This window comes from Haliotis cracherodii, unplaced genomic scaffold (assembly GCF_022045235.1).
Source record: "Haliotis cracherodii isolate W230 unplaced genomic scaffold, xgHalCrac1.p SCAF_3, whole genome shotgun sequence".
Classification (NCBI taxonomy): domain Eukaryota; kingdom Metazoa; phylum Mollusca; class Gastropoda; order Lepetellida; family Haliotidae; genus Haliotis; species Haliotis cracherodii.
This window is the reverse complement of record NW_027266286.1, coordinates 1,905,024-1,921,278: the sequence shown is the minus strand read 5'-3', so window position 1 is coordinate 1,921,278 and position 16,255 is coordinate 1,905,024. Positions and strand designations below refer to the sequence as shown.

At 45.0% G+C, this 16,255-nt stretch overlaps 1 protein-coding gene across 1 annotated transcript in view; it reads right to left on the bottom strand.

The window, feature by feature from the left end:
• Positions 1 to 16,255, bottom strand: part of LOC139474120 (uncharacterized) — a 36,986-nt gene that overhangs the window by 8,356 nt on the left and 12,375 nt on the right. Inside the window, exons 2-6 of the mRNA XM_071256994.1 lie at positions 9,738 to 9,796; positions 8,951 to 9,184; positions 8,379 to 8,594; positions 6,144 to 6,237; positions 1,541 to 1,584 (exon numbers count right to left, since the gene is read on the bottom strand). Of these exons, the coding sequence (XP_071113095.1) occupies positions 1,541 to 1,584; positions 6,144 to 6,237; positions 8,379 to 8,594; positions 8,951 to 9,184; positions 9,738 to 9,794 (645 nt within the window). The 5' untranslated portion in view covers positions 9,795 to 9,796. The remainder of the gene's footprint in view (positions 1 to 1,540; positions 1,585 to 6,143; positions 6,238 to 8,378; positions 8,595 to 8,950; positions 9,185 to 9,737; positions 9,797 to 16,255) is intronic.

Here is a 16,255-nt window from a genome sequence, read left to right as displayed (position 1 = left end):
GAGTTTACAATCGTAAAATAATTCTGAAATTATGTATTACGTATTTCTTTTAAATATATGCATATATGTTTGCAATTTGAATGAAGTTAACCTGCATGTTATATAATAATGCGTATAATACATTATGTGTCACTGTCCAAATATATGCACCTTTCTTAGGCTTTCGTCCTTCGGATGAACAACAACAGATACGGTTTCCAGGGAGGTTTTTAGATGGCTGTCTATGAAATTCTTGAATGCTGACATCATGACTGTGGCTGACGTTTCAGGGGGATATCCAGCATAACCAGTTCCCAGGATTGGAAAGCCGATTGATTTGAAGCTCTGCTTTGATGCCTCTTCTAAACATTTTGTTACTATTGATGCAAGGTTCTGTCGACCATTAACAAATACATTGAATTATACATTTTTTTCGAGTTAAAAAGACAGAAATATATTACAGTGTAAATCGGACGTAAAAAATGCAGCCACTGTCGAGAGCTGATTGAAGTAGTAGCAGATTGTGTTCATATTATCTCATTATCATGGACCATCTTTGATAAATCCTTCGACTTGGTAACCAATATATTAGGATAAGTGCAAGAATATCAACCTTCACACTATAAATTCATGTCTAACTAAAAATATTCAATATTTTACAGTAACCGCGACACATGCATATCAGTTTAATACATCTGAAAATCCGGGGTAGAATCGGACTTCAGCAACCCATACTTGTCGTAAAAGACGACTATGCTTGTCGTAAGAGGCGACCAACGGAATCGTGTGGTCAGGCTCGCTGACTTGGTTTCATACATGTCATCCATCCCAACTGCGTGGATCGACGTTCATGATGACAGTCACTGGATTGTCTGGTCTATACTCGATTATTTACAGACCGCCGTCATATAGCTGAAATAATGCTGAGTGCGGCGTTAAACAACAAAGAAACAAACAAACTAATACATCTGTTTGTGTCTTTGTATTCACATTAATATTCACAGCTTTAATATTCGTAGCATCTCACCATTACATCAGGTATATTTACATTTGGTAGTCCACACCGGTTATGCTGCTTTACATAAGATGTACGTCATTGTCAGTCAGTGTTTTGTACCAAGTGTTGTATATGATGGACAGTTATTACTTACCTCCAGTGTTTTCTTGTTCGTCTGTGCCCACTCTTCTAGAACGACATGGAATACTTTCTTGCATGCAAGCTTCCCACCTCGTGTCAGTATCACTGTCCCTGCCTTTACACCCGATGGGTACTGCTGTCTGCACTCGACTTGAAGAACCTGACCTCCAGTTTCAAGCAAAGATACAGACACGGCACCAACGGACAGATTCAGGTCAGCCTGGGTTGTGTTGACCAGGGCATCAGCCTAAACGTTTGACGTTATGTCATAAGAATGCATATTATGGACCTTTTTCTCTCATGTTACCTACTAATTACTTTCAGTTGTTGATTATTTATCATTTTCAGTAGTTTGTATGTAGATCAAGATTATAAATGGTAACATATTGTGTTTATTATAACTAAATACTTTTCTGAACATACCTTGGTCTGAGCAGGGAACCCAAGAATAAACCTGATCGTCAGACCTGCAGTCAATGAAACAGTAACAGTGTGTAATTAACATCTTAGTGCCTGGGTTATGTTGTTGTTTATGTGTAGCCAGCAATATGTCAAATATATCTGTTATAAATATGTTATCTTGTATGGACTGTCTGAAAAAACCCGCGAAACTACCAACGCATGTAAGAATTATGTGTGTGATGTGTCAAATGCCTGTGCGAGTGAAGATGAAAACTCTAATCCTATCGGCGCCGATAGTATTATTGCTGCACACAGATTGGGTAACAAGAGTGGTAAATCGCCCAAACCGATGATAGTTAAGTTCTTATATTCAGAAGACAAAGTATGGGCGCTTGGTCTCCGTGAAAAACTTAAGTCAAAGAAATTTGGCATATCCAGTGACTCGACGAAACGCCAGCGGGAGAACTGCAGGAGCTGAAGGACGCCAACAAATTCGGCTACTACAAGTATGGCAAGCTATTCGTTACAGACCGACGTCCCGCTCGTGACGACAGCAACCAGGGAAACGTGGGCTATGATAATACAGGTAGCAGCATCGACATTGGCAATGACAGAGTGGGTAATCAGGGACGTTCTCCCCGTTCACGACGCAACAAGGGTAAAAAACATAGGGGTGCGACGACAGCTCAAGCAAAAACCGTGTTATTGATCTGAACTTACTATTTTGGAATGTCAACGGATTGCTATCAAAACTCAATGACAATGAATTCCTTAATTAAATACGTACATTTACAATTATAGGGATGTGTGACACCTGGCTTAAAGCTTACGACTTTTCAAAGGAGTTCCCTGAATATGTTTACTTTAATGTTGATGCTTGTCAAATCTCCAAACAAGGTAGGCTATCCGGTGGTATTACATTGTTAATAAAAAACACACTTTCAAAATCCATTTTATGGTAAAAAATATGTGACAACTGTGTTTTCATTTTGCTAAAGAAATCTGTATGTAATAATGCTAAGGACACTCTTATAGGTTGTGTATACATCAATCCAGAGAAGTCAAATTGGTATGTCAATAAAGCCAACAAGTGCGGCGTATCTATACTCCAGGATGCGTTAATAGATGTACTACAAGTGGAGGACGTCTCTATCCTCCTCGGGGGCGACTTCAACGCCCGCACTGGAACAGACTTTGATTTTGTTGAGGACGATATAATGAGAGCTCTGCACATTGACAAGTGTCATTTTCTCTGTGAGGGTATTTGCGCACAGCGATTTTCATCCGATAAGACTGTAAACAAATTTGGGCGAATTTTGCTTAATATGTGTGCTTCTCTAAACTTGTCTGTACTTAATGCTCGTTGTTGATCTGATGCCAGTGTTGGAGATTTTACGTTTGTGTCCCCTACAGGCTCAAGCGTTATTGACTATGTTAACAGACATAAATGCAGCAATTAGTAAATATACGGACGCTTTGTCGAAGGCAGCAGATTTTACAAAGCGTAGGATTCTTCAGCGTTATGGACGCGACAGGCCGTGGTTTGATAAAGAATGTGATTATCACAGAAGAAAAGCCTTCCGACTACTAGATGTTTTTGATAGGAAAAAGGATAATGTTTCGTTACAAGCCTATTCACTGCAGCGTAAAACGTATAAGGATATCGTAAGGTGTAAGAAAAGAGCTTTTAATGATTTGATTCGTGACAGACTTTCATCCAGTATCAATAACTGCAAAACATTTCGGGAAATGTTAAGAAAATACACTGGTGCTGAAGAAAGGTAATCGTCTGTCCCCATTAGTGACTGGTTTTCGCATTTTAAAAACTTATTCCAACATATGCATACCGTCTTTTCTCATGATACCATAGAAGATGGTGAAGATTATCCTTTTGATGATGACACATGTTCTATCCTTGACAGCCGTATAACTGAAGATGAAGTGTTGCAAGCTATCAATCAATTAAAAAAATGTAAGTCGCCAGGAAATGATTCTCTTATTTCTGATATTTTCAAAGCATTAAGTGATTTAATAGTACCATACCTAACAACCTTGTTTAACATTTTATTTGAAAATGGTTCGTTTCCTGAGTCGTGGTGTACTGGTCTTATCATACCTCTGCATAAGAAGGGCAATTACTCAAACCCCAATAACTACCGTGGTATCTCCTTGCTCAACACTTTTTGTAAACTTTATGTATCTATACTTAATTCAAGACTAACATTCTGGTCTGATGCGTATGATAAAATGCGTATGACTCTCAAGCTGGTTTTAGGAAAGGTTATAGTACTATTGATAATATATTTATTCTGCAGTCTGTAATCCAGCATTATTTGTATAAGAAGCGTGGTAAATTATATGTTCTTTTTGTTGACTTTAAAAAGGCTTTCGATTTTGTAAATAGATCTAAACTATGGCTAGTTCTTAAATCCAGAGGTGTGTCCCAAAAAATGTTAAATGCATTAGAATCCATCTATTCCTGTGTTAAAAGCTGTGTTCAGATCAGAAATTGTTTTACAGAATGTTTTAATTGCCCTCTAGGACTTTGGCAAGGCTGCGTAAATTTCATTTTTTTAATATATTTTAATAAACTTAGCTTTGTATATAGAATCAACATGCACTCCAGGTGTACAGCTACAACCTGACACTGTACAGATTTTTCTATTGTTTGCTGCTGATGTTGCATTTATTGCTGATACTGTTTATGGCCTTCAAAAACGCGGAAAAAGCTCTGGGAAGTGTTTGTAGTAACTATCATCTGACAGTCAACTTGGATAAAACTAAGGTAGTGGTATTTAAAAATGGGGGTATTTTATCAAGATATGAAAAGTGGTATTACAAGGGTAAAAAACTTCAGTGTGTAAGTTCTTATAAATATCTCGGTACCATTCTTTTAAAAACTCTCTCCTGGTCTTTGCATGTTAAAAGTGCTGCTTTACAAGCTAAAAAGGTCCTATTTGGTGTCATTAAGTCTCTAAAAATGCTTCAACCTCTTCCTTATGACTTGTGTTTGAAGATATTTTATTCTAAAATATATACGGTGCCGAGATTTGGGGTGTAGATACTTACAAAGAATAAGGGCAAATCAAGGTACTAGCATGTAAATGCTTTCTTGGGGTTAAACAATCTTTATCAAATCATGTGGTAAGGGGGGAATGCGGAAGGTATCCTATGTACATATGTGCTTATAAGCATGTAGTTACTTGTTGGTACAGAATTTTACATTTGCCTGAAAATAGATTAGTTAAGAAATGTTATAGATTATTAGTACCTGATGCTAATAATGGTAAGATCAACTGGGTCTCTAAAATCAAACACATTCTCTATTCGTTTGGTTTTGGCTACATATGGGAGATGCAATTTAGTAATAATAGTAGAAGTTTTATTTCGGAATTTGTAAACCGTTTAAAAGCCTCATCTGAGCAAGATTGACATGCAGCTAGCACTAAATCCCACAGTTACTCTCTTTACAAAATTTCATTTGGCTTAGAAAGCTATATCAGTGTTGTAAATGTTTCAAAATTCAGAGCTACACTTGCTCAGTTGAGATGCTCCTCCCATCGGCTGCGAATTGAGACCGGTCGATATATTAAGGAAATTAGAGAACAGAGACTGTGTTTTATTTGTAACCAGAATTTTATTGAGAATATTTTTTGGTGCTTATATGCAATGCTTATAGTGATATAAGAGCTGAATACATTCCTCCTAAATATTTAACAACCCCTTCCAAAAATAAATTTAATGCTCTTATGTCATCCACTAACTTTAAAATCATAAGAAATCTAGCAGTCTACGTTTACAAAGCTTTTCGACTTCGTTCATTGCATGCAGTGTAAATATTTATTTGTTATATATGCATGTGTATGTGTATGAATGTGTATGGATATGGATATATATGTAAAATAGTGGTTATTCTTTTTTCTCCCTCTCTCTGTAAATAGTTCTGTGTAAAAGGCCTACGGCCTAACACTTTTTTGTGAATAAACAATATAATGTCAAATATATCAAGGCTGAATGTTAAAAATAATTGATTCCAAACAGGCGTTTAAAAGAATTAGCAACATCAAACATTGTCGAGGTAAGATGACACGTCACATCACTGATGGACAAGCAAGTCGACATTGTACTGTCCTACATTCCTCACGGGGAGTAATTCATATGAAGTAATGTTAAGAAATTTAAACGGATGTAACAAAAGATAATATAATAAGTTACAAACACCTGACAGTAAGGAATGGTTTCCATTTCACCCCTGAATGGCACTTATAAAGAATATCTCTACATGTTAATAAACCTAGCGACCAATCCTTTCAAATTATGGGCCAGATGATTTTTTATAAATATTTTCTACAACAAAAATGCAAACAATGTCCTCCGGTTTCAACCACAGTTGTAAGTTTTCAACTTGGCTTGCTGGATGCCCTGAAGATATTAGTGTTGTTGATGAAAAAGATGCCATTCCTATCACAGATGAAAATGACTGGGACGGGAAGTATTCCGTCCCCCACCGCAGAATATTATATATGGTGGGTCCCCTATATATTCAATATGATATCTCTACAACAAATGTATGCAAACTATTGTTAAAATTCATTACATGTCCGAAAAATTGAAACATATTTACTTTTGGTGTCTCGAGTTTTGCTTGCTAGGGCAACCTCCTTAAGTAGTGTGTTGGCATGTGTCACCTGACATCTATTGCTTCTTGCCTCGAATTCCTGAAAATGTTGATATGCTTTTAAATATTTTGCAAGGAAGGGTTGGAAATGGTAGTGATGATCCTTTCAAATTGTTTTATATTGAGTTTATCTTCGACGGAATGTCAACATATATAATAATAGCTTCTTGAAAGAGCAACTGATGTATGAGCTGTGAAAGTACTGGCAGTAAACTCTAAGAGCTGTAGTTCTTGGCAGTTGAACACAATTTTGCAATAGACTGTCAGCCAGACTGTCCTCATATTGGCCGACTGCAATCATAATCAGCTGCTGCCCGGTTTTTCCACGTAGCACCAAGCACCATTTCAAGACCGTTGAACCGATATCAGACAACCAGAACAAAACGTGACCTTCCCAGATCCGGTCGACCACGTATCACTTACACAGCACATGACAGATTCATACAGCTGACACTTACCTGAAAGGACCACCACGACAATCTCTACAACTACGGCAATACCAGGTAGCATAGGATATCAGCATAGACAGTGAGGAACTTATTGCGGGCTGACGATATGCGAGCTGGACGTCAATGGTGTCAGAGTCACAGAGTATGGCCACAACTGTGATGGAGACAAGTTTGTTTTATTGACGAGTCCTGATTTGTAATTTTCGCCATGCAGATGGTAGAGGTCGTGTTTACAGGCGTTACGGGGAACGTTATGCATGAAACTGCACACATGAAGTGGACAGGTTTGGTGGTGATAGTGTGATGATTTGGATAGCCATCTCCTAAAATGGTAGAACAGACTTGGTGCAAGTTCTCGAGAAGTCATTAGCAGAACGTTACAAGAGATAAGATTCTTCGACAACACGCCCTTCCCATTATGCCTCACGCAAACGTCATTTTCCCAAAAGGTCCTGCCATGGCCCTCCAGTTGTCCAGATTTAAACCCAATCGAACATTTACTGGATGCAGCAGATCAACGATTTCAAGCACGTCAGCCACAACCATCGAACCTCTGACAGTCGGCAGAGATACTACAGGCAGTGTGGGTGAACATTCGTTAAAAATTCCCCACGCCACAATTCAGGATCTGATTGCTTCAACAGATGACCGTCATCTTTCAAATCTACTGTTCCAGGTGTTCCTTATGGAACCTGGGTCAATGACAGTGGTATGTGCCAATTTTGAACAATCGATTACCATCTGTTGAGTACTTGTATGATAGATAAAATATACATATAAAATCACTTATGCAGTTTTTTTGGCAGAGAACATATAATGTATCTTGTTATTGATGCGATATACCAAACTGACTAACGTAGTATCGCGATCCAATATATATGCCAATGTAAGCTCTGAAAATCGACGTGAAACTAACTTGCTCAATACCTTGCTCGATTACCTAAATGATCAGACAGTGGTTACCGATTTGAGTGCTAATGTAGGCAAACATGGCTGAAAATCATTTAACACAATAACATACATGGGCCTGTTCTAAGTTACTATTGTGAATAATAATATGTCTTCAACTTCAAATATTTTAAGAGTAATTAATATTATATGATAAAAAGATGATTACCTTCATGTGTTCCTGTATTGTAAATATTATATTTCAGGAATTAACAAAAAGTTCGCTTAATACTATTTTTCTATTCCGTATATACTACTCATATTTTGCTAAGGATCAAGTGTGGATGTTATCAAAATATCATCCCACAATTGGAGATTGAAATATCCCGGAGCACAATGATGATGGGCGACCTGACTGATTATTGATCAGATGTTGTTTGTTGGCACATGACAACTAACGTTTGTTCATAAAACATGTCTTCACGAATTGTTGTCTTTGGCTATTTCAATAGATGCACACAATTTGACATATTACCCTTAAAAGTGGTGATCCTAAGCACATTTTGAGTAGTATGTCAACATATAGAGAACACTAATTCACAGTCTGGGTCTACTGTATAATTTCTGACTACAAAACCAAGCAACTGTGAGTAGTAAGAATAATAATTTTATAATAATCTCTATCCACATAACACAGTTCAGAGCATTATCTGTCGAAAGTGTGGAAAGTAGGTTCTTCCTGACTTTGATCCTTGTTTTTGTCAGCACTAAGTTCTAGGACCAGGCTCACTCAAACTCTTGTCTCTACACCAGATATCCACATTTAAAAAAACGTTGGTCTCACCTTTCTTAATATATCGTTCGATGGGTGAAGGACAATTGTGACTGAGGTAAGAGAAGAACCAGTTTTCAAGAACATATCAGCTGCTGTGATCATAATGTCAGCTGACCTATTTCCAGGGAACCTGTGAAAGCCGGAGCCAAGAGCAGGGAAGGCAATGCTCTTGAAGCCTTCCTCAGACGCTTTTTGCAGACACTGGGTGACGACATTCTTCAGGATCTTGGAAAGGATCGATAAGTTATGTTATGATACATAGTTCGCCAGTGATGTTCCCTGGATGTAAAGTGATTGGCTTCAATATCCACGTCATATAAACATTACGTTTTACAAACCAAAGTGGATAAACCAAATCATATCCAAATTTGTCTTTACATGGTAATAAACTTCTATTGCCATACACAAAATGTCGCTTGAAACAAATGAAATTGTAATCAGAGGATTAATTTCTTACCACTGATTGTAGTAAAACAACTTTTAGTCTTATACACTTGACGTATTTGTGACTAAGAGTTCCCTATATATACATGCATTGAAAGTATATGAAGTATACTTATATAGTCTGTTTACACCCATACCGATTCAGCTGCATCATTTTTATTCATCCACTGCCTTAACACAACGTGGAACACTTTCTGGCACTGTAGTTTCCCTCCCGTGGTCTGAGCTATGCCGCCGACTTTCAGTCCAGAAGGACATGCTCTGGTCAGCTCCTCCTGCAGCCTCTTCCCTCCTGCCTCCAGGAAGGTGTAGGAGACGGTTCCAGCCAGGAGGTTGACATCAGTCCCGGTTGTGTTCACCAGGACGTCAGCCTGCAAGAAAATCATTTCGCTTGCTTGACAAGAACTATATTATAATGTATGTTATAACATCAATACTGTCAAACCAAAATAATGAATTGTTAGATAAGAAAACATACAACTTTATGAATAACAATTTCTGCTTTAGGGATTTTATCGAAAAAACTAAATTTTACAGAAAATTCGTGAAAAGAATTATTATGCTTCAAACTGAAGAAAAAAATGCCCGCCACAAAAATAGTCATTGTCTTTAAAAAAAGTATCTGGCTTTGTAGCTGTAGCTGAATAAATATCTCATATCGATATTACAAAATCCCAGCCTCACCCCCAATCCTCTCGAGTATATCAAATGGTTGATCCTATATTAAATTGAGAAACATTTCGATGTAGATTCTTATACCGTCAAGCTGAAGTAGATAACTGTGTAAGAATCTATATTAAACGTTGTTTAACAAACGTCGTTCAATGCAATAAACCAGAAGATTTTATCCATGAAGTTTTTCTTTATGTTTTCTGATTTACGATGCCAATCAAACAGTTATGAATTGGTAGGGTTAACACTTACCTGTACTTTTGCTATTTCACCAGAAACAATCTGTATATGTCCAGGCGCGGTTGCCATTCCTGCAGCGAAAGTATGTACATTATGTTTATAATGTATGTTGTAAATGCAAAACAGGAAATCGAGAAAGCCTAAACAAGAGAAATAGAGGCACAATGATGTTTGTCATTGCCCCGACATTTGATTCGTCTTTTCTCCACCTGAAGGACTATGTGGAAATTTCCAGCAGCTGGTAAGGCTCTGTATATCACAGGACAACAGCTTTTTTACATATCTCTCACGCATTCCGTCCCTTCGGTACCAGCTTTCATATTAGGATCACTCATTATCCCCTCCTGCTCCTCCCACACAAAGATAGCACCCCCTCCTGCTCCTCCAAGACACAGAGAGCACCCCCCCCTCCTCCTAGATAACAAGACACCCTTCCTGCTCCTCTCAGACACAGAAAGAACCCCTCCTGCTCTTCCTAGGCACAGATAGCACCTCCTTCTGCTCCTCTTAGACACAGAGAGCAACACCTCCTGCTCCTCATAGACACAGAGAGCACCCCTCCTCCTCCTCCTAGACACAAACAGCATCCCCTCCTCCTCCTCACACACAAATATAGCACCCCCTCCTGCTCCTCCCAGATACAGAGAGCACCCCCTCCTGCTACTCCTACACAAAGAGACACCCCTTCCCGCTCCTCTCAGACACAGACAGACACCTCCTACTCTTCCAAGACACAGAGAGCACCTTCTCCTGCTCCCCCTAGACACAGGGAGCACCCCCTCCTGCTACTCCTAGACACAGAGATCACCCCTCCTGCTCCTCCTAGACATAGAGAGCACTCCCTCCTGCTTCTCTTAGACACAGACAGCACCCCCTCATGATGCTCCTAGACACAGAGAGCACCCCCTCCTGCTCCTCCCGCACACAAAGAGCACACCCTCCTGCTCCACCTAGACACAGAGAGAACCCCTCCTTCTCTTCCCAGAGACAGAGAGACCCCTCCTGCTCCTCTTAGACAATGATAGCACCACCTCCTGCTCCTCCCGCACACAAAGAGCACACCCTCCTGCTCCACCTAGACACAGAGAGAACCCCTCCTTCTCTTCCCACAGACAGAGAGACCCCTCCTGCTCCTCCTAGACAAAGATAGCACCACCTCCTCCTCCTCCCGCACACACAGAGCACACCCTCCTGCTCCACCTAGACACAGGGAGAACCCCTCCTTCTCTTCCCAGAGACAGAGAGACCCCTCCTGCTCCTCCTAGACAAAGATAGCACCACCTCCTGCTCCTCCCGCACACACAGAGCACACCCTCCTGCTCCACCTAGACACAGAGAGAACCCCTCCTTCTCTTCCAAGAGACAGAGAGACCCCTCCTGCTCCTCCTAGACAAAGATAGCACCACCTCCTGCTCCTCCCGCACACAAAAAGCACACCCTCCTGCTCCTCCTAGACAAAGATAGCACCACCTCCTGCTCCTCCCGCACACACAGGGCACACCCTCCTGCTCCTCCTAGCCACAGAGAGAACCCCTCCTTCTCTTCCCAGAGACAGAGAGACCCCTCCTTCTCTTCCCAGAGACAGAGAGACCCCTCCTGCTCCTCCTAGACAAAGATAGCACCACCTCCTGCTCCTATTTGACACAGACAGAACCCCTCCTGCTCTTCCAAGACACAGGGAGAACCCCTCCTGCTCCTCCTAGTCATAGAGAGCACTCCCTCCTGCTTCTCTTAGACACAGACAGCACCCCATCATGATGCTCCTAGACACAGAGAGCACCCCCTCCTGCTCCTCCCGCACACAAAGAGCACACCCTCCTGCTCCACCTAGACACAGAGAGAACCCCTCCTTCTCTTCCCAGAGACAGAGAGACCCCTCCTGCTCCTCCTAGACAAAGATAGCACCACCTCCTGCTCCTCCTTGACACAGAGAGCACCACCTCTTCCTCCTCCTAGACACAAAGAGCACCCCCACTTGCTCCTTCTACACACAGAGAGCACCACCTCCTGCTCCTCCCGCACACAAAAAGCACACCCTCCTGCTCCTCCTAGACAAAGATAGCACCACCTCCTGCTCCTCCCGCACACACAGGGCACACCCTCCTGCTCCTCCTAGACACAGAGAGAACCCCTCCTTCTCTTCCCAGAGACAGAGAGACCCCTCCTGCTCCTCCTAGACAAAGATAGCACCACCTCCTGCTCCTATTTGACACAGACAGAACCCCTCCTGCTCTTCCAAGACACAGGGAGAACCCCTCCTGCTCCTCCTAGACATAGAGAGCACTCCCTCCTGCTTCTCTTAGACACAGACAGCACCCCATCATGATGCTCCTTGACACAGAGAGCACCCCCTCCTGCTCCTCCCGCACACAAAGAGCACACCCTCCTGCTCCACCTAGACACAGAGAGAACCCCTCCTTCTCTTCCCAGAGACAGAGAGACCCCTCCTGCTCCTCCTAGACAAAGATAGCACCACCTCCTGCTCCTCCTTGACACAGAGAGCACCACCTCTTCCTCCTCCTAGACACAAAGAGCACCCCCACTTGCTCCTTCTACACACAGAGAGCACCACCTCCTGCTCCTCCAGGACACAGAGAGCACCCCCTCCTGCTCCTCCTAGACACACAGAGCACCCTTCGTCAACTCCTAGAAAAAGAGAACACCCCCTCCTGCTCGTCCCAGACACAGAGAGCACCCCCTCCTGCTCCTCCTAGACACAGAGAGCGACCCCTCCTGCTCCTCCTAGACACAGAGTGCATCCCCTTCTTCTCCTCCTAGACACACAGAGAACCCCTCCTACTCCTCCTAGACACAGAGAGCACCCCCTTTCGTCTCTTCCTAGACATAGAGAGCATCCCCTTTTTCTCCTCCTTGACACGGAAAGAACCCCCTCCTGCTCCTCCTAGACACAGAGAGCAATCCCTCTTGCTCCTCCTAGGCACAGAGAGCACCCCCTCATGATGCTCCTAGACACAGAGAGCACCACCTCCTGCTGTTCCCAGACACACGGAGCACACCCTCTTGCTGTTCCTAGACACAGAGAGCACCCCTCCTTCTCCTCCCAGACACAGAGGGAACCTCTCCTGCTCCTCCCTCACACAGAAAGCACCCGTCCTGCTCCTCCTGCACACAGAGAACACCCCCTCCTGCTCCTCCCAGACACAGAGAGCACCCCATCATGATGCTCCTACACACAAACAGCACCCCGTCCTGCTCCTCCTAGACACAGAGAGACCCCTCCTCCTGTTCCTAGACGCAGAAAGCAACCCCTCCTGCTCCTCCCAGACACAAGGAGCACACCCTCCTGCTGTTCCTAGACACAGAGTGAACCCCCTCCTGCTGTTCCTAGACAAAGAGAGCAACCCTTCCTGCTCCTCCCAGACACAAAGAGCACACCCTCCTGCTGTTCTTAGACAAATAGAGCACCCCCTTCTGCTCCTCCTACACACGGAGAGCAACCCCTTCTGCACCTCCTAGACACACTGAGCACCCTTCTGCTCCTCCTAGACACAGAGAGCACACCCTCCTGCTGTTCCTAGACACAGAGAGCACTCCCTCCTGCTCCTCCCAGACACAAGGAGCACACCCTCCTGCTGTTCCTAGACTAACAGGGCACCCCCTTCTGGTCCTCCTAAACACAGAGAGCAACCCCTCATGCACCCCTAGACACAGGGAGAACCCCTCCAGCTCCTCGTAGACACAGAGAGCACCCCCTCCTGCTATCCAAGATTCAGGGAGAACCCCTCCTGCTCCTCCTAGACAAAGAGAGCACCACCTCCTGCTGCTCCTAGAAACACAGAGCACCCCTCCTGCTCCTCCTAGACAAACACAGCACCCCCACATGATGCTCATAGACACAGAGAGCAACCCCTTCTGCTCCTCCCAGACACACGGAGCACACCCTCCTGCTGTTCCTAGACACAGAGAGCACCCCTCCTTCTCCTCCCAGACACAGAGGGAACCTCTCCTGCTCCTCCCTCACACAGAAAGCAACCGTCCTGCTCCTCCTGCACACAGAGAACACCCCCTCCTGATCCTCCCAGACACAGAGAGCACCCCATCATGATGCCCCTACACACAAACAGCACCCCGTCCTGCTCCTCCTAGACACAGAGAGACCCCTCCTCCTGTTCCTAGACGCAGAAAGCAACCCCTCCTGCTCCTCCCAGACACAAGGAGCACACCCTCCTGCTGTTCCTAGACACAGAGTGAACCCCCTCCTGCTGTTCCTAGACAAAGAGAGCAACCCCTCCTGCTCCTCCCAGACACAAAGAGCACACCCTCCTGCTGTTCTTAGACAAAGAGAGCACCCCCTTCTGCTCCTCCTACACACGGAGAGCAACCCCTTCTGCTCCTCCTAGACACACTGAGCACCCTTCTGCTCCTCCTAGACACAGAGAGCACACCCTCCTGCTGTTCCTAGACAAAGAAAACAACCCCTCCTGCTCACCCCAGACACAATGAGCACACCCTCCTGCTGTTCTTAGACTAACAGGGCACCCCCTTCTGGTCCTCCTAAACACAGAGAGCAACCCCTCATGCACCCGTAGACACAGGGAGAACCCCTCCAGCTCCTCGTAGACACAGAGAACACCCCCTCCTGCTATCCAAGATACAGGGAGAACCCCTCCTGCTCCTCCTAGACAAAGAGAACACCACCTCCTGCTCCTCCCAGACAAAAGAGAGCATCCCCTCCAGCCGTTCCTAGACACAGGGAGCAGCACCTCCTGCTCCTTCTTGACACAGAGAGCTCCCACTCCTGTTCCACCTAGACACAGAAAAACCCCGCCTTCTCCTCCCACAGACAGAGATGATGTTCCTAGACACAGACAGCACCACCTCCTGCTGTTACTAGACACAGAGAGCACTCCCTCCTGCTTCTCCCAGACAAGGAGCACACCCTCCTGCTGTTCCTAGACAAAGAAAGCACCCCCAGACACAGAGAGAACCACCTCCTGCTCCTTCTAGACACAGAGAACACTCCCTACAGCTCCTCCCAGACACAGGGAGAACCATCTCCTGCTCCTCCTAGACACAGAGAGCAATCCCCCCCTGCTCCTCCTAGACACAGAGAGCACCCCCTCATGATGTTCCTAGACACAGAGAGCACCCCCTTCTGCTCCTCCTAGACACAGAGAACACTCCCTCCACCTCCTCCCAGACACAGAGAGAACCCCTCCTACTCCTTCTACACACAGAAATCACCGCCTCCTGCTCCTCTCTCAAAAGGAGAGCGCACCCTCCTGCTCCTCCCAGACACAGAGAGAACCCCTCAGCTCCTTTTAGAAGCAGAGAACACTCCCTCCAGCTACTCCAAGACACAGAGAGAACCCACTCCTGCTCCTCCTAGAAACAGAGAGCACCCCCTTCGCCTCCTCCCACACACAGAGAGCACCCCCTTCGTCTCCTCCTAGACATAGAGAGCATCCCCTTCCTCTCCTCCTAGACACAGAGAGAACCATCTCCTGCTCCTCCTAGACACAGAGAGCAATCCCCCCCTGCTCCTCCTAGACACAGAGAGCACCCCCTCATGATGTTCCTAGACACAGAGAGCACCCCCTTCTGCTCCTCCTAGACACAGAGAACACTCCCTCCACCTCCTCCCAGACACAGAGAGAACCCCTCCTACTCCTTCTACACACAGAGAGCACCGCCTCCTGCTCCTCTCTCAAAAGGAGAGCGCACCCTCCTGCTCCTCCCAGACACAGAGAGAACCCCTCCAGCCCCTTTTAGAAGCAGAGAACACTCCCTCCAGCTACTCCAACACACAGAGAGAACCCACTCCTGCTCCTCCTAGAAACAGAGAGCACCCCCTTCGCCTCCTCCCACACACAGAGAGCACCCCCTTCGTCTCCTCCTAGACATAGAGAGCATCCCCTTCCTCTCCTCCTAGACACAGAGAGCACCACCTCCTCCTCCTCCCGCACACAGAAAGCACCCGTCCTGTTCCTTCTAGACACAGAGAACACTCCCTCCAGCTTCTCCCAGACACAGAGAGAACCCCTCCTGCTCCTCCTAGACACAGAGAACCCCTCCTTCTCCTCCCAGAGACAGAGAGAGCCCTCCTGCTCCTCCCAGACAAAGATAGCACCACCTCCTGCTCCTGGTAGACACAGAGAGCACCACCTCCTACTCCTTTTAGACACAGACAGCACCACCTCCTGCTCCTCCCGGACACAGAGAGCACCACCTCCTGCTCCTCCTAGACACAGAGAGCACCCCCTCCTTCTCCTCATGGACACACAGAGCACCCTTTCGTCTCCTCCTAGACACAGAGAACACCCCCTACTGCTCGTCCCAGACACAGAGAGCACACGCTCCTGCTCCTCCTAGACACAAAGAGCACCCCCTCCTACTCCTCCCAGACACAAAGAGCAGCCCTTGTACTCCTCCCAGACACAGAGAGCACCCCCTTCGTCTCCTCCTAGACATAGAGAGCATCCCCTTCTTCTCATCCGAGACACATAGAGCACCACCTCCTACTCCTCCCAGACACAGAGAGCAGCCCTTGTACTCCTCCTAGACTCAGA